Source organism: Symphalangus syndactylus, chromosome 18, assembly GCF_028878055.3.
Source record: "Symphalangus syndactylus isolate Jambi chromosome 18, NHGRI_mSymSyn1-v2.1_pri, whole genome shotgun sequence".
Classification (NCBI taxonomy): Eukaryota; Metazoa; Chordata; class Mammalia; order Primates; family Hylobatidae; genus Symphalangus; species Symphalangus syndactylus.
The window spans coordinates 95,783,257-95,802,453 of record NC_072440.2 but is presented as its reverse complement, the minus strand read 5'-3'; the positions used below and the strand labels follow the sequence as shown (position 1 = coordinate 95,802,453).

Sequence of the window (19,197 nt, the reverse complement as noted above, 5' to 3'; positions counted from 1 at the left end):
TGCAAAATGAACAAAAGACAGCTGGTACCAAGAGTAGCACATTTTGTGTATGACTTTTTTTTTTTTTTTTTTTTTTTTAAGAAATTCAGGTATAGAGAGGTGAAGGGCTGCTGGTGTGATCTTCTCAGAGTACGGGTCTAGCAAATATCTATGTAGACTAATCATCATGTGCTTATCACCCACTCAACCCTGAGCATCATATAAAATAGAGGTGCATTTTTAAATATATGTACCAAACTTTAATTTTCATTTCACACTCAAAACCCCTGTACAAAAAAGGCAAAGCAGGCAAAAAAAATTACAATGACTTCAGCAAACAACATATGAAAACTTCAAAACAGCTTTGGGTCTGTAATGGCCTTTACAGATGTAGTGAGAAAACTGGGTTCCAAGGTTTTAAACTCTTTAAGACAAAATTCCAATGTTTATTACTAACATTTAAAAAATATCTGTAGCTGCATAGGATATAAGATTGAATGAGAAGTCTCTGAATTCTACTACACAGTTGGATCCTAAGATTGGGAGGCTTAATTTTTCTTTGGGGAAAGCATGAAATTATTTTTACTTAAATGTGATGATGCATCAGTAACCTCAGTTTACCATTAATGTCTTAATTTAATGGTGATAACTAGGAGCAAATGTTGATCAAGCATGATGTTAACTAGTAGTTAAAAGGCAATATCCAAACTTTCTTTCTGGTTGTTAATACTCCACTCCTAAAGTGAAGACATCCATTTCCAGTTGTTTTTTTTTTTGTTGCTCTTGTTGTTGGTTTTCTTTCTACTACTAATTCCTTGTGGCACACAAAGAGTTTCTGAGAACAGAGTAATAACGCCAAAGTAGCAGTGCATCTGAGAAACATAATTTTTACCTTGTTGCTTTCCCAAAAATAAATATCTCAGTCATGGAAAACACTGTTTATTTGAAAACAATGAGACCTCAAATATGAAATATAGTTAACAATGACATTGACACTGTTGCTAGCATTTTCCCCTAAACCACCCATAAGTCTTGGACGCATGTGCATGCAGCACACACACACACACACACACACAAAACCAAAAACAAAGCAAAAAAAAAAAACCCAAACACAACAATCCATGATTGTTCAATGACTCCTGATGCCAGGAGGACAGGCTGTTAAAAGAATTTGTCTCCCACAATGTCTCTGGAGTGGGCACAAAGCCCATCACCTGTTAGTGATCACAGACATTCAGTTAACCTGTCCTTCCAGTAATCAGAGACAACAATTCAGACCCCGGACTTCCCAGAATCCATGTACTGCTGAGTCTTGGCTTTGAGACAAGGTGGCCTGGCTAAATTGAGGCAGGACAGCAGCCCCTTCCATATGTTTGGTCCCATTTGATAGCAAGTCTAATTTAGAGTTATAAATGTGCTCATCTATTTACTCTGAACTCAGTCTAATTTGACAGGTAATTCCTCACATTTTCTTCTTTAGCCAGCTGAGAGTCAGCTGTGGTAGAGGCACACGACATGGGTTCAAGCCTCTCATGAGCCCTGTGGTGGTTGGCAAGTCCTTTCCTTTCTTTAAGCCTTAATCTCCTCACTTGATAGAGGGGGAGAAATTGACCCAATGATGATAAACACTGTGTGGTTCTATATTTCTAGTCTAGACAATTGTTCCTCAAGTGTAACATGTGACTGCCAAATAGAATATCTCTTAAGATGAATATCTCCTAACTTTCCTCATCTGGTATAATCACATATTCTGGCTTCCTCTAAGGTTTAGAATCCATAGGTTCAAAAAGGTCTTGAAGACCATCTAGCGCATTTCTACTCTGATGAGAGAACCTCCATCCAAGCAGCTGTACTTCAACTTGAAAATCTCCAAGGAAAAGAGCCTTTTCCTTCTCTGTTGACTGATGTTTAGATGCAGACCAGGGAATCTCTCCTGCCACTTGGCTGAACTCCCTTGCTAAAACAACATAAGACAGGTATTTTTTCCCCTTTCTTGGAGGATCCAAGGGAAGATCAGCTGGTCACTAAAGTCCAGAAAGCAATGGAGTCTTACAGATCATCCCTGGGATGTTGCAAATAATGCCAAACTCTGATGTACTCAGACTCAACTTCTAGGATTATCACTCACTAAATGTCTGGGTGACTCCTTCTAGTGGAAACAGGCAAGTAACAATATAGACCAGACTCAGGATTACTTAGAAGGGTTGAATCCCATCCCATAGTATATACTCACAGCCACATGGTATAAAAGGAAGAGCATGGAGTTAAGAGTGAAGCATCCTGGGTTCTAGGACCGCATGGGAGCCATTCTGTATGACCACATCCTCTGGGTTTCATTTTTCCTTAGGAGGCCAGAATCAGAGATTTTCATGATTCCATTCGAACTAAGCTCTGATCTACAGAGAGAATGACTGCAGGCTTCATAATATTGTTCATCAACAAGACAAGGTGGGGCAATGCTTTCTGGATACTACTTACTAAGGAAGAAGGGTGGAGTCAGTCGTTTTATCAGCGTTAACCTTACAGGGCTCTTGAAGATTGTTTTAATTGCCCATTTTAGAGACAAGGAGGTTAAGACTCAGAAAGCTTAAACACGTTTCCCAAGATCACACTATGAATCATTAGTAAGGTCAGGAGTAAATTCAGGTGCACCAGGGCTTTTATATTGCAACAAGCTAGCAACAGGGTTGGGAAGAGCTACTTTTTAAAATCCTGGGAAACAGAAAACATGGATTGGATTTTTTTTTCCCCTCTAAATTCCCCTAGTTTTCTGGTAACTAATGCAGTATCCTAGACCTTTGTTCTCATATGAATGGTCTTCAGAGAACAGGGCTCCTATGAGGGGTGGCTGTGCACCCAGAACTCTGCAGGTAACTGGAAGGTTGCTAAACTCACAAATAACTTCAAAGCCAAAGCTCCATTTCCCTAATCCCTGTAGGCAGAGGGTTGAAGCACAGAGATGGCTGTCCTGTTGCCTGAGTGCACCTCTGAGGACCTGTCTCCCAGTTCCAAGACAGCCACCTTCATCAGTCCAGTGGCAACAGCACATCTATCTATTTCTGCTGCTCTCCCACTAACTGATTAAAATACAGGAGATTTTTTTTTCTTGTGAAATTAAAGGAGAACATTAGAGGGATATAAATCCAAACAGAAAAGGAATATGCTGATTAATAAAACACGTGCAAACAGAGAAGTTGCACGTGTGGACTGCAGTCTGAGGACAGAGAGGGGGTGTGCTGAATTCAAAACACTTGGGTTTAATTCTCCACATGCATTTTTCTTGGATTCCTCTCTTCCTCTGTCAAGATAACAGTTGTGTTTCTTGTAGCTGAGCCGACACAGGAAATCAAATATTTTGTGTTTCTATAAACTATACTTCCCAGAGAGAGAACACATCTAGAATTAAAATACTACCACAAACAATTAGGAATTGTTTATCGTTACAGGTGTTGCTAAAGGACTCCAGTAGCAAAGATCAAAGTCTCCGAATTTTGCCTTTGGAGAAGGGGGTTTCATTTCAGACATCAAAGGTAAGGCTCTCAAGTCAATTTATGCTCTGCTGGGTTGAGTCAGTCAGGATACAAATTAAGGTCCATATATTTCAGTGACAAGAAGGAAACGGTTATGTAAATACACAAGTATTAACATCAATCTGTATTAAATTATGTAAACATATACATCTTCTGAGGTCAGCACATAGATCCTCTTCTTTGAGCAGAGCTCTACTGAAGCATTGCTCGAATCTGTTTGGAAGTCGATTCATCATTCAAGTGCTTTGTAGTGAACCTGGATGGAGACAGAATGGTAGAGGTTAGCGGCAAACAGTGCTCCGTGTAAGCTTCAGCCCATCTTTACCTTGGGAAACACAATTGATATTTGGGCTTATTTCTTTAGACAAAAATCCACACTTCAATGCTCACAGTCATCTCAGATTTAATATTTGATTCTTCCTTCCAAAGGCATTTTGTATTATGGTTATTAAACCAAGTAGATATTTTACATAATCAAATAATTACACAGAGGAGATATGAGTGGTCTCATTTTCTAGGGAGGTGGATTTCACGGGATTGAGTGCAGAATCCTGACCACTGAGGCTGCTCCTGCTGACTCACAAATTTCAGAATAGAGATTTGCATAGCAACATTGCCAGAACTTGAATATTTATGGTTCTCCACTTTCCTGGCAATGCTTAATTAACCTCATCGCCACCACAAGGGGGCACAAATGCTGGCAAGCAAACCCACAAAAATGGTGCAATCTGTAGCCTCCCAATAGCCGGGTGTAGAAATCATTCATGCAAAAGAAGGAAAAAGGAAAAGAGAATTAACATGTAATAAAACTTTGGCCAGGTCGTGGGCACTCTATGTTAAGTTTCATGTTACAATAACTTTGTAAAGGTGAAGTTATTGCCTTCATTTTACAGAAAAGAAAACTAAGATTCAGAGAGGTTAAATGATCTATTCCAGATCAGAAGGTTACTGAATTGAGATTTGTGATTTCTGATTCAAACCTACATTTTGCTATCTGGAAAGCCTGTGCTCCTCTGACATCATCACAGTGTCTCCAGGAGACACAAATTCTAACAAATCAGATGGGACTCAGGGCCTAGCACAAGGTTTTGCTTGATTGAATAAAGCTGGAAAGCTCAACACATTCAGAAGTTAAAGCCTTATTCTTGTGTATAGAAAGTCATCCTGGTGTGAAATGGACACCAGAAGAAAACCTTGCTTTTTTCCCATAGACTCTGGAAGGCTCTTATATTAATACTAAGTCTCTTCTAAAGGATGATGACTTAGCAACACCGCAAAACAGCATCAACCTCAGGGTCTATTTTGTTCATTTTATGTGTGTCTCAGTTTCTTCATTTATTAAGTGGGGGTAACAGATCACCCTTACCTCTCTGACTTGTGATGATTAAATGAGACAATATGATTAGAGGTGGAGTACAAAACATGAGTGTTGTACATACGTAGAGCATTATTGATCCATCCCACTTAGACTTATTGAACACTTACTGCATGTACAACACTGAGTGGAACTCAGGGGAATCAAAGATGAATAAGACAACAGGGGCCATAAACCTTCTAGACTGCAATCTAGTATCAGAATGATTTACATAGCAGTGTGATTCAACCAATTCTTGTAGATGTGTCAGAGCTGAAAAAAAGCATCCCCTCTCGGAAATGGATTAAGCACTTGCATCCCAGGGAAGAAAGCAGCTGCCTAGGCATCACTTGCTAGCAATGAGAAGCTGAAACATGCCACAGCTGGCCAAATATTTAGGCATCTAGACAGTGGGTTCTCAATTCTGGTAGCTGCACATGTGAACCACCTGGGGAGCTTTAGAATAAACAAAGAAACACAAAATGGATACCTGAGACCCTAGCCCAGAGATTCCAATTCATTTGGTCTGAGTCACATGCAGTCAGAATCACATGGAGTGTTTTCAAAAGGTACCCACATAATCCTCAAGTGCAGCCAGGTTTGGGAACCACTGGTAAACTGTAAAGTGAGAGCCTGGAAGCCTCTTGTTCTGAGGAGTCTCTTTAAGCCCCAAAGCAGTGTGGCTGAGAATCAGGTCCATGACCCGTGGGGTGACCCACACCTGGGTTCAGGTCCTAGCTTGGCCATTTACTGTGTGAATTTTGGCAAGTTATTTGACTTCCTTAAATCTCATTTTTTTTCCATCTTTAAAAAGGGGAATGATAAAAATGGGGCTGACCTCAAAGATTGTTAGGAAGATTCAATGTGTTAAAATATGCAAGGGTTAAGTTTGGTGGTATCCACAACAGTATTTAAATTTGCAATAGCCCTGAAAGGCTGGCTGTTCCCTGTGAGCCTGACACAGGGTTGAAGCTCACCTGAGGGCATTTAGCAGCCCCTCCACACTGTCTGGGGCCTGCTCCTTCAAAACTTTTATGCAGCCTTTCATCTAGGAGGAGAAAGCACAATGTTTGTTAATATCTTAGTAATACTGTCTATGCCAATGTCTACACATAATAACATGTGCCCATTATGTCATATTATTTCTTCCCATAGAAATCCAACGCAGAAATGGCCAACAGGCTTTCCTACCCCCTCAGGCTGGTGAGCTGTTCCTCTGGGCTTCTAGAGGATTCTGTATGACTGCAATCATTATCAATTTTCATACTATATTGCAATTGTACATTTCACTTGCCTGGCTTTAGGGACAAAGACTTGAGACTTTGATCTTGCCTTGTACTATGGAGCCAAATGCAGGGCCTTCCGTCCACTCAGTGCTCAGTTGAGATTTACTGAATGAAATCTGAATAATTTTATGCCATTCTTCTGCGCTGAATGCTTTCTGTCCTTCACCTGTTTGACTGGCAAACCCTTAACACTTATTTTAGACCCAGCTGAAGATCATTACCTCCTGGACTCCTATTCTGACCTCACTACCTTCATTAGATAGAAGCAATCAACACCTTTCTGTGCTCCCAATATGACTCTGTCATTTATCAGAGAAACTTGGAGAATTTAGTGCCCATATTAACTTCTTTCCTTCACTAGATCAGGAGCTCCTGGAGGTCCAAGTCTATGTCTCAGCCATCTTTGAGAGGACTGATGAAGGGCCACTGTTTAGAATGTGAACTTCACAGAGGCTAAATGCCTGAGTTTCCTTCATGCTTGTTTCTTTAGTATCTTCACAAACCTAGGCAAGTGTCTTACCTTTTTGTGTCCGTATAGTATAGTTGACCCATAATTTGGAGAGTGCATGGAAACTGAATTTATATAGATCACATTACATTATGCATATCCTGGAGTATTTTTTGGCAAAGCAAGAATCTTCCTGCAAAGCTATTCATACGCTGTTATATATTGGATTTGGTTATACTTAGAGCCCCTTTTGTAACAGCCCTTAGAAACATTTTCTGTCACTGTGCTTCTTGTATGTCAAAAGTTTTATCTTACAGGCCTGACAGACCCTGATAGACTGATGGAGGCTGCCAGAACACAGGGTTTGGGAATCATGTGAGGATCACTACAGGTTCATCAAAAAAGAATGTCATGGCAAACAAGAGGTGTCTGTCATGCATACCAGATTGGGAGAAGCTACAAGCATGCCAGGTATATGCCACCCCAGGCCTGGGATGGCATCAGGCCCAGGGATGCAGAGCTTCTGTCCCTCTCCCATAGTTGATTATCATAGTGTAGAAGTATTCTTGTGAACCAGGCCTAAGAAGCAGTGAGAATGCAGATGTGGAAGGGGTGGAAGAGCAGGGAATGCTGTTTGGGAATCTGGAGTTCCACTTAGGGTGATTTAAGCTGTAGGTGTGAATAACAAGATGCTGTCAAGGATGCAGTTGGGGCCAGATGCAGTGTGAATTCGACAGCATGTTCAGGAGTTGGGGGCCTTTACCTGTGGAAAACATCCTTGATAGGTGTTAAATAATCTAGTGATGTGGTGAATATGGAAAGGGACCAGAAGGAAGCAAGAACAGAGAGAGGAGGGGCAGTGAGAGCCCCTGAGGGTGTGAAGTGTGGCAGCAGCAGTGGGCATGGAGGAGCAAGGAGAGACAGGGACTAATCTGAGGTCAACTCCATAGGATTTGGTGACTGATGAGATATGGGGTGAAGAAGCCATTCCTCGTTCTCAGGGACAATTCCAGCCTCTGGCTTAGACACTGGTTGGAGGATGTGAAATACTTGAGACAGGAACCCAGGAGAAGGAACAGGTTTGTGAGGGGAGGGGAATCTCTGTTTTGGGGATGGCCATATTTCAGGTGTCCATGGGAAATGGATCTGGAATTCTGGATGAAATCTGAGATGGGGACAGGGGTTAAGAGGTGATTACTTATTGGGTCATTTCAAAAGATTCCAAGGAAATCAATTGAAAACACCACCTCTCCCAACCCTCCTTTCCTGGCGTCCACAATTAGCATTTCTTCTCTAAATGGCTTGTGCCGCCTTGGCGGCCACTTTGATGATTCCCCCTGCCTGGAGGACTCTGCTTTCCCTCTGTCCTTTTGGGAAAATCCTACATCTTCTTCAAGGTCCACCTCAAACATCACCCTCTGTCTCTGCTCTTCAGCAAAATTAGTTTCTCCCTCCCCTAGGTTTCTAGAGCTCACTGCATGCCTATTCTGCTCTCCAAAGCATGCCCTTTGTAAGTACACACAGTGCCTACCTCTCCCGGGCCCTCACAAAGAGATCCTGGGGTTTTCACAGTTGATGCTGATGCCCTAATGATTTATAAGCCCAGTGACTATAACTGCTGGCTTAGAAACAGATTAGTATCTGAATGGAGACCCTATATGTCATAAAAAAATGGCCCGTCTCAAATGGTTTACCGTGCCTGTTAAGCCTGAAACTTTCTTAGAGGTACATGCAAACATCCATACGAACAAGCCTTACGTAGTGAGGCCTCCATGGACAAAAGCAAACTTCATCAAGACTATGCGTGAAGACTTAACATGATATAAGGTTTACAGCCTCGACCGAAAGACTCAGTAAATAACATATAAAGCCAAGCTTTTTAAAGATTAGGGTTACAAGGCATAATTTTACCCAGTGTATTTTTAATTGTTGACTCTGTGACAAGTTAACAAATGGCTATGGTAATGAGAATATCTTATGAGTCTCAGGTAATGAATTGAATCCATAGTCAAATAATATTTATAGAGTTATTTATACTCAATCTATAGTATGAAAATGTTAAAGCCTCACAAAGGATACAGTAAAAATATTTATTGGTATAAAAATGCCCATAATATACTTTTATGTATTCAAAATAGCACATAAAGCAGGGTCCTAATTTGTTAAGGACATCCACACACACGTCCACACAAGCATCTATACTAAAAGAAGGTACACATGCATGCTGCTGTATGAACAGTTATCCTCTGCCTATGGTGAGGTTATTACAGATACATTTAATTTACTGTGTCTTGATTTCCTACGTGTCAAAATTTTTTTCACATAAATATTTATTTTCTTGGTACATAGAAATAATTACATTAAAAATAATAGTCTATGAAGAAACATGACTAACTATACTACGAACTCAGAACCTTAAAATAAGTAATCCAAGTTACATTTTTTTATTGATACATTATCTTGCATTCTTCAGATCTATGGCCCTCCTGGGCATGTAGACTTTCTCTTGCATAGGGCCAGAGCATCAGGACACTGTTCTCTGCAGATGAGTGAACACAGTGTGTCACCCAGACTCAGCTATACTGGAGTAAGTAAGTTACTACCAAGAGGTGCTATTCTGCACTTTAAAGGCTTTATATGAGTACCTGGGATACACTATTGGGTTGGTGCTGCAGGCAAGTGCTGGATGAAGAGGAGGTGTGCTTTATGCCACAATCAACAGCAAAGCAACTGCACACCAAAATCATGTGTTTTCAATTATCTTCATTCATCCATCAAAACACCTACAGGGTGTCTGTTGAGTTCCACCCACTATGTGCCAGGTACTGTGTGAGGCAATAGAGCAGACATGAGGTATATAGATATTGTGGTCTCTGTCCTTGTCAAGAAATTGTCTGTGAGGGAGTCAGAAAATACAGAACGGTGAGTGCTCTGGGGACCAGAGAAGCAAGAAGGCTCGTCCTGTGCAGAAAATGTGTTCTTAGATGAGGTGATGTTTGAAGCATATCTGAAAGGAACCCACCCATCAGAGAGGAAGAGGAAGGGATCTCTGGGCAGGAGAAAGGACTCACACATATCATGTATATCCAAATGATGAGGAAAGGCATGGGACCTGAGTGGAGCAACAGGTAGTGGTGGGAGAGGAAGTGAAAGGGTAATTTGGGGTTTGACCATAGTGTCTTGTAATGCAGTATCTCCCAACTCTTCACAATAGGACACCCGTAAGATAGAAACCATCTATTTGTACAGCACACTGGATAAATGAAGGGACTGCACGCAACTAAGTGACTGTTCATTTGCTCAGCTCCATTAGAGCCTGAGGGGATCAGCATCGTAACATTGCTGCTATGCTTTTGAGGTTGAGTGTTTTATCCTAAGCACATGAAAAAGCCTGGACATCTTGCTGTGAGGACAGCTGCCAGGATGAGCTGTGCATCTTAGAAAGATCACTCTCAGTAGAGTGGTCTTGAGGCGCCTGAGGAAGAAAAACAAGGTCTGGCAACATTCATGGGCCCTTATTTGGAAAGCACATTTCACAACTATTCTTACATCGATCTTGGACGTCTTGCAGAAAGCTCCCACAGGGTGGACATGGTCATAGAGGATGATGACTCCCACCATCACCCTCATGCAGAACATAAGGGTCTCTTCACTCGTAAACCTACTTCTGTACTCCCTGCAAGAGAAGAAACAGCAGTGGCATCACTTCCTTGTCAGAACATGTGCATTCTTTGGCCCCACAACTGGATACTTTAGATGCCTCCAATCCTCTCTTGGGAACAATCCCAGACCTGCAACAACCAGTTAATATGCTCCCGAGGAAATCCATGATGATAATTCTCCTTGAATCTATTCAACCAGCAATTCAGTGTGAAAATAAGGTAAATTAAAGGGCAGTAAATTCCCTTCTCATCTGCCCTTCAGTGGGCTAGCTCATCATGTACATCACTCCTCCACCTATCAATCTTGAATATTTTATAGCAGGTCCCTCTGGCTGCCCAAGATTATAGAGAGTAATGGCTTCATTACAGAGAAAAAGAATCGGGCTCATTTCTACGGAGCAGCTATCATTTCTCCAGTCAGAGTAACTTCCTTTGTTAAAACACAGGCTGCACATTGTATTGGATTGGCAAAAATCCCTAAAAAAAACTATGTATCATTCATTGAGCATCCAAGAGTATTTGTAGAGTTTGAATTTTGTCCACTTACCTTGACAGGGTCACTGATGATTCTGATAATTCAGGCCAATTCTAGGGGCTTTTTTTCTAGAGGCTTTCTTAGCATCTATTTCATTATGAATTGGCTCTGCAATGAAGATGATTACTATTTCTGCCTTGGAATAAATCTTAACTTTGGTACAAGTGAAATATTTGAAATTAATGCCATCTTACATTTGAACAGGCTATCAGATTTTATAAGGTACTCTTGATGCCTCTGGTCTTCCTAAAGACTCTGCAAAGTAGATGGCCTTATGGGAACTTCATTAGATGAGGAAACTGAGGCTCAGGAAGTCAGGCCAGTTATTTACAGGCATAGCAGGGCCTACAGCCATAAGTGGAACTCAGAATTTTGAGCACAGATTACCATGCTGCTTCATCCTCAGTATTCTCAATCATTTTTAAATCTAACAAGTAGTAACTAGTTTAGGTACAAAAAGAAAGAGAGAGAGAGAGAGAGACAGAGACCTCCATTTTCACTCTTGAAACAGTCTTATCATGTCAACTTTTGGTTTTGTATCTTCTCTACAATATATTTTTCATGATGTCCCATCATTTAACACACCCTCCATTTGGTTCTTACACATCTTCTACAGCATCTTTGATGTGAGCCTTGGTTCTACCACCTAACAAGCTATGCAGTTGTTGGGAAGTCAGCCAACCACTTTGGGCCTCAGCTTCTTCAGCTATGCAATAGTGATAGTGACACCTACCATTCAGAGTTCTTAATGAAATTAAAGCAGATAATATACATGAAAACTTTAGGGTGTTGACCCAAATGTTACATGTCATTAACATCATCATCTTAACAGACACTGGCTGGGTGAAGTCTCAACCACGAATACATCTCTGATTTAACTTACGGAGTTTCCAGCATGACTTTACAGACACTTGTCATTGTGCTGAGGCAGTCTGTGGTGTTCTCTATGGGCAGAGTTTTGTTCTAAATGGGAGACACAAATGTACATTAGCCCTGCTTGCAGCTCCTGTGTGGAATTAAGAAAAAAAGCCCCTCATTGCTCAACTTCACTTACTTCCGAGACAAAGTGCATTGTGGCATTGCTAAGGGTTTTCAGCATTGGTGTGGCTTCTGCATAGAAGAGGGACATTCGATTGGCCATCTCGTTATTGACCTCATTCTCAATGTCTAGCTGATGAAAATAAGAAGAGAAGATGGATTTATAAAGAGAAAGTCCAAATGCTCCAATTTTTTTTTCTCTGGAACTGAATTATAGACAAGGACATTGTCTTCTCTCTGTGCTCTGCCTGTTGCAGAAATCAAAAGAGCCATGGAGAAGGGTGCAAAGATCAAGGCGACCCAGGGACTCACATGCATGTTGTTGATGCGGTTGCGACTGATTGTTCTTCTGTAGTAGCTGAAGTCATTCTGAATAGCCGGGTTCCTCATCTGAAATTCAGAAGACAAGAGCGAAGGTCATCTCTCAGGCAGATGGGGGATATGCATTAGGAGGCCAGACATTAGATTTTATAAATACTCCAGGACTTCTCTTTGTTACATAAGAGTCAAAGCAACTTCTGGTTAAAAATAAGGACCCACAACTTCATTATTTTAAAATATGCCCTGTGGGCTAGATTTCAGGGAAAGTATATTTGGTCTCAATGTGGAACAGATACTTGAAAAGGTTTTCTCTGATTTCATTTAGCAGATTTAAAATTTCCATATACAAATCATCATCTTAAATTACTTTTACCACATGGAATGCAAATTCTGACCACATTATATGTCTCTCTAGGGAAGGAATTACATCTTACTCATTTCTCTACCCACCCACCCCACAGCACTAACAGAGCAGCTGTAAACAGTAGGTACTCAGTACAAGTTTATTAAATTTTCACAGTACATTTGGCCTAACCTTCAGCTCATCGAATCGAAGGGTAAAATGTAAAATTTCAGCAAACTCCTTTGCCAGGGCCTGTTCCCTTTCCAGATGTTGGGTTGGTGTGTACGGTGGACAAGTCAGAGATTCCAATAAACTCTGAAGAGCTTTTTCTGAAAATCAAAGGGATAAATAGATATATTGGAGGTGGCCCACCGAGGTCCTTCACAGAACACAATTCCCAGCCTCAGTTGACAATCTCAGAGATCACCTGCTTGAGTCTTTCCCAATAACTATGTGAGGTGTGCTGCATGCAGACCAGGAAGAGAAGGAATCCCACGTGGCTGGGCAGGCGGCCTCCCCTGCGGAAACCCCCCATGGCCACAGTGTTTTGTAAATTTCTCTCTAAGCTCAGCTGGACCTGGACATATTTAGTAATCTCAATTTCTGACACTGTTAGGAAACCACAAATATGTGTTTTCGGGCCATGTGCATGAGACAGCCATTCATGATTCAGGATGAGATGTAACAGTGCCCTAAACACATGGGTTAGATGACCGGCTTTGCAGGGAAAGACCTCTGCCCCTATTGGACTTTTCTCTGCATCTACACTCTAACCTAATCCCAAGAATATTTTTCTATGAACCCATTGCCCTATCTACCTCCATTATTTTTCTTGCAACAGTTTCACCACTCCCACTTGTCTGTTTCTAAACATTCCCTTATAGCTTGTTCTTCAATATATTTCTAATAGCACAGAGTCATTTAACCAATCCTCTAAAGCAGGGATTGGCAAGGTATGACCCATCAGCCAAATCTGGTCCATTATTTGTGTTTTGTAAATAAACACAAGTTTTATTAAAACACAGACATGCTCATTCTGTTGTGTAATGACTAGGGCTGCCTTTACATGAGAGTGGCAGAGGCGAGTAGTTGCAAAAAAGACAGGACGGCCCACAACTCTAAAATATTTACGATTTGGCCCTTTACAGAAAAGTTTGCGGACATCTGCTCTATATAGTTCTTACGTAACTTTTATAGCATTTCTACACGGATGTCTCTGGCCTTTTTGAGATATTTCCATCTGTAAGAATACACTCTCTTCTGAGGCAGCCAGTTCTACCTTGGCCTGCTCTCGTACGGAATTGTTTTCCTTCTGTTGAGCAAAAATTTGGCTCCTCAGAATTTCCATTCACTGGGTCTACCCTTTGAGGAAATATAGAAAGAAGTCTATGTTCTCTTTTACTCTCTTCTATCTGAGAGTCGTCAGAAACCCTCTCTTCTTGGAAAACTGGTTTGGTTCATTCAAGTACTATCCTTGGTCTTAACTTCTAGTCCTCTCAACATCATGGTCATTACTCCTCAAAGGTATTTCAAGTCCTCTGTTTTCCTCTTAATCTGTGGCACCCATTTTATGGCAAAAGTAGAGTAGAACGTGCCTTCCTCATTCAAGATATACTGTATTAACCAATGAAGCCTCTGCCCTGGGGAGTGATTCTGTCATATTGCTGGTCACATTGATCCTATTTCCAACCAGATTTGGCATTACTCAACATCTACAAAGCCATCCTGTACTTGCACACTTTTTTAAAGCTTAAGGAAATAATGTTACATTTGTTTTTCTTGTATTTTACTCTATTAAATTTATCATATGACTCCAGACAAGCAAGTTCTTTGTTGGGTGAGCAGGTAACCTGTTATCTTTTAAATTCTCTGTTATTTAGAAATGTGATCAGCCCACAGTAAAACTATTAAGAGTTGGACACAGATGAGAACAGGACCAAGAAGATACTCACTAGTAGAGACACACTAAATGTGCCAATAACTTCAGGGGAAGAAACTTTGTGGTGCATTGACAGAAATGAAAATGACAAGAGTTGTTGCTCATAAATGGCCTCTCATTTGACACAGTGGATGGATGTGGGACATTTTCCAATATGCCACACTGTTCCCACTACCTACTCAAACACCAAAACAGAACTCCGTATGTGGGCCACAAAAACTACAAACACATACTCACCTAGTCTAATGGAAAACTCGTAAAATCTCTTTAGCCTTACAACAAGAGGGCACACCGCATTCCAAGCTTTTTCTTGAAGCTGAATGTCATTGGGATTTTGAATTGCCTACAAAAACACAGTAGAGCTGATTGTTTAAAAAGAAGTGGTAAGCTCCACATTAAAATGCCCTATGATTTAGTTTAAAATACAATCCCTGCTATATTTTGCTGATGTATACTACTTAAATCAACACCAGTTCATCGGACGGTCCTCCTACATGCTCATTATGAATGGAAATTTTAACACTTGAACATACAGCAAATGGCTCTACAATTACGTCCTGTGTCATCTGACTTGTTTCTGTTATCTTGAATACAAAAAATTCACACCTAAATTGGAAGAAACTCAGCCTTCTCCATCACCATTAGACCCCTCCAAAGTGGAATTAGTGCTCATTATAAAGTGCACATTCTGTAGATATTTCCTTTATCTTTAATAGGTATTGCATTCCTGCCAGTTTGTCACGTTACCTAAATTGTCTAAATTAAATGGTGACCCCTAAGTAGAAAAACCACCTCTTACTGGACTGTTACTTTCTTAGAAACTCCGCCTTGTCTGAGTTTCAGCAACTTGAGGATTATGATGGTGGTGGTGTTCTTTTCAGAAGGATGGGGGCAGTGGAAGTACTGTGTGCATGTGTGCGTATGTGTGTGTGTGTATGTGTGTATTTGCATGCATATATGTATGTGTTGGTATTGCCACAAAACTAATGCGTTCAAATAAAAAGAGCGTGAAGTTTCTTGCTTTTAAGGTATTGTGAAGTTGCAAAAGTCAAAGTGGTGATTTTACTTTCTGTTTTTGTTGTTGTTTTGTTTTCTGTTAATTTTAGAAAATCTCATAAGACATTTGAGATGACAAACTGAAAGCAAGGTGGTTTTGGCTGTTGTGTATCACACTGGTGGAACCTGCCTGAGTAATTACCAAATGACAGAAAGTACATGTCCACCCAGACTTCATGGTTCATATTTCAACTGTTGTTCACAGACTTTACATTGTTTCTCTTAAATGAAATAATATATTGACAAGTTATTGTTGAAATGTGAGTCCTGCAATATCACTTGTGTGTTTGAGAAGAGAATGGGTACTATTAATCTAGCAGATTAATGCATTAGAATAAAAGGGGCGATTCATGCTTCTTCTTTTTTTTTTTTTTTTTTTTTTTTTTTTTGAGACAGAATTTCACTCTTGTTGCCCAGGCTGGAGTGCAATGGTGCGATGTGCAACCTCAGCTGACTGCAACCTCTGCCTCCCGGGTTCAAGTGCTTCTCCTGCCTCAGCCTCCCAAAGTAGCTGGGATTACAGGCACCTGCCACCATGCCCAGCTAATTTTTTTTTGTATTTTTAGTTGAGTCTGGGTTTCACCATGTTGGCCAGCCTGGTCTTGAACTCCTGACCTCAGGTGATCCACCCCCCTCAGCCTCCCAAAGTGCTGGGATTACAGGCGTGAGCCACTGCACCCAGCCCATGCATTTTGTTTTTAAGGACACATTACCCTCCTTGTTCTTTCTGGTACTCTAGGAAATACTATAGCTATTACTTAATCTTGCGTGTGTCCGTGTGCATGTGTGGTTTTCCCTCCCCTCCTCGGGTGTTGTCAGTTCAGCGTGATCATTGACATACGTCTCGGATCTCTGGGCCCGCGCCTTTGTAAGCCTGCAGGTCTGCAAGGATGCTCTCAGAATCCTGAAGGACGGCGCTGATCTGGTTCCAGATTTCTCTCTCTCCTTCTGTAGGCTGAGCATCTAAGAAACAGGGAAACCGAGAGACAGAGTGCTGGTGTTTACAAATAGCTTGGGAGGAGGATGGATATTCAGTTTTACCTGCTTGACAATCCTATCATATTCTGCTGCTCTGCTATTTACTCTTCAACCTAATAAGCTGCTAGGATGCTAGGAAGGGAAAACTGACAAAACTTCTGCCCATTACTCAGTTTAAAATAGTCAATGATCTTCTTATAGTCATAAAACAAGCATACGGAAATCATTATAGGCACTTATTTATTTATGTGGAACAATTTTTTTGCACACCTGCTATGTAAAACAGTGCACTGGCTGATAGAAAGAATAAGCATTGTCTTTTTGAGTCCACATTTTTTGGTCTTTTTATTATTTTAGTACTTTTTCAATTACTATTTTTATTGTAGTTAAATACACATAACATAAAATTCACCATCTTAGCCACTTTTAAGTGTACTGTTCATTGATATTAAACACATTCATAATGTTGTACAACCATCGCCACACTCCATCTCCGTGACTCTTTTCATCTTGTAAAACTGAAACTCTGTATTGCATCTGCTTTTTTAAGGAGAAGCAACTGAATATTTCTGCTTTGATTGAAAATCTGTGAATCTGAGTGTAGATGGGAAAAACAGTCTGCCTTATATTTCTATATTTTAAAATATGCTTAAAAACTGGATAACTAAAATCCTTCAAACCATGACAGAGGCATATCATACCTGAACACATGGGTATGTGGAAAGCACTTCTCATTGAACCTGATCTCATGTTCAGGAGGTTTGGCAAAGACGTGCAGGGAGTTCATTTTAAAGACAAATGTTCTGTTTATCTTTGGTCTTGACCATGACTGTTACCCACAAAAACAAGTGACACACTGAAGCTTCCATAATGAAAACAATATTCTAACAGTCACAGAAGCACCCTCGAGCTCTTCAGTGAATTCTCACTTGATTACTTTCCTGGAGCTAGTATGCATTCTTGTTCCCACGAGCATTTCATGGGAGCTGGTGGGTGGTGGTGGAGAGGTAGTAAAGATTGGGTTTTATTTATCTTGCAATTCCTATGCAATAGGTTATCTCCCTGGCCTAGTAGGGAAGTTCATCTCTCCATCTAAAACAAAGGCACTGCTCATGGAGAGGGGACAGATGTTATCTTATAAAACTCTGTTTTCAAATATCCAGATCGTGAGGCACTGCATGCTTGCAGCAGACCTCACTAACAGAGGGTGAAGGCCAAGTTTACACGTGGTCTAACCCTCCCCAGATCAAATCTCAGTTTTAACTAATCTTCACGGGAGTACAAGGGGCTGATCCTGCAAGAGGGTTGTTTACCAGTGGTTCTCTGGGGGTAAAAAAAAGACAGGGCCGGGCGCAGTGGCTCACGCTTGTAATCCCAGCACTTTGGGAGGTCGAGGCAGGCAGATCATGAGGTCAGGAGATCGAGGCCATCCTAGCCAACATGGTGAAACCCCGTCTCTACTAAAAATACAAAAATTAGCTGGGTGTGGTGGTGTGTGCCTGTAGTCTCAGCTACTTGGGAGGCTGAGGCAGGAGAATTGCTTGAATCCTGGGGGCAGAGGTTGCAGTGAACTGAGATCATGTCACTGCACTCCAGCCTGGCAACAGAGCGAGACATCATCTCAAAAAGAAAAAAAAAAAAAAAAAAAAAAACAACGAAACAAAAAAACAAGACACAATCCACAACATAAGTGATGGTGAAGTGGGGCACTGGCTATGCTGACTTGGTGTTCAGAAATGCTGAGATCGGGGAGGAACTGAGGCGGGGTGGCTGCTCCTGCTTCAGTTACCTAAACTCTCCATGACTGAGGCCCATGGAGATTTTTAGACTAGGTGACTCACCAGGTCCTGCCTAAGACCGGAGAAACTGGTAGAATTTCCTAAGAAATGAAGAGTGACAATCATCAGTGCCATGGCAATTCTCTTTGAAGAAAAGATCATAGGTCCTCATAGGTTATCCAGAAACTTTGCAAACTATACATTCAAAGAATGAAACCATTTCAACTAGGAGGTAAGGAGGTACTAGAATGCCTGTGCACCAGGACTCAGAGAAAGAGATGAATGTGGTCTGGAAAGAGTGGAAACAGTTACATGTAAGGGATAGGACTTGAGCTGGGGCAATGGAAGGTGAAATGGAGTATATTCACGAAGAGCGCACGGCTTGGAAAAAGGCTTGGCAGCTGGAGAAAGCAAGGCTGGGAAACAAACAAACAAACAAATAAACCTGCTAGGTTAGAAAACAGAATCTACTGGAGACAGTAAGGGAAAAAGACATTTATTACAGGTTGAGCTTCCTATATCCAAAAATCTGAAATGCTCCATCTGAAATGTTTTTAAATGCCCACAGGGTGCACAAGGAAAATTCTCACTGGAGTATTTTGCATTTCAGCATGTTGGATTTGGGCTGCTTAGCTGGTAACTATAATGCAACTATTTCAAAATCAGAAAAAAAAAAAAACCCAAATCTGAAACACTTCTGGTCCTAAGCATTTTTGGATAAGGGTATTCAACCTGAACATTTTTAGGTTTTTATGGCCTATCAGTGTTTCCCAAAAACATTTGGTAAGTTTTTTCAGATACGATGTTACTCACAATATTAATCACTTTGTATTTTACCTTTTTCTGCTTTCTCAAACTTTTCTCAAAGTGATGCAAGTGTCTTAAACAGAAACCTAAAAATCCACAAGCTAGGAAGCCCATAACTAGAGAAAGTGTTCTGGTAGAATAGA

At 40.9% G+C, this 19,197-nt stretch overlaps 1 protein-coding gene across 3 annotated transcripts in view; it reads right to left on the bottom strand.

Moving 5' to 3' along the window:
- Window positions 1–216: 216 nt before the first annotated feature.
- Window positions 217–19,197, bottom strand: part of CYRIA (CYFIP related Rac1 interactor A) — a 110,800-nt gene continuing 91,819 nt past the window's right edge. For all 3 annotated transcript variants that reach the window (XM_055251861.2, XM_055251862.2, XM_055251863.2), the window contains exons 4-12: window positions 16,333–16,454; window positions 14,673–14,778; window positions 12,689–12,825; window positions 12,145–12,222; window positions 11,849–11,965; window positions 11,678–11,757; window positions 10,147–10,273; window positions 5,841–5,911; window positions 217–3,765 (exon numbers count right to left, since the gene is read on the bottom strand). In XM_055251861.2, coding sequence (XP_055107836.1) covers window positions 3,702–3,765; window positions 5,841–5,911; window positions 10,147–10,273; window positions 11,678–11,757; window positions 11,849–11,965; window positions 12,145–12,222; window positions 12,689–12,825; window positions 14,673–14,778; window positions 16,333–16,454 — 902 coding nt within the window. In that variant the 3' untranslated portion in view covers window positions 217–3,701. The remainder of the gene's footprint in view (window positions 3,766–5,840; window positions 5,912–10,146; window positions 10,274–11,677; window positions 11,758–11,848; window positions 11,966–12,144; window positions 12,223–12,688; window positions 12,826–14,672; window positions 14,779–16,332; window positions 16,455–19,197) is intronic.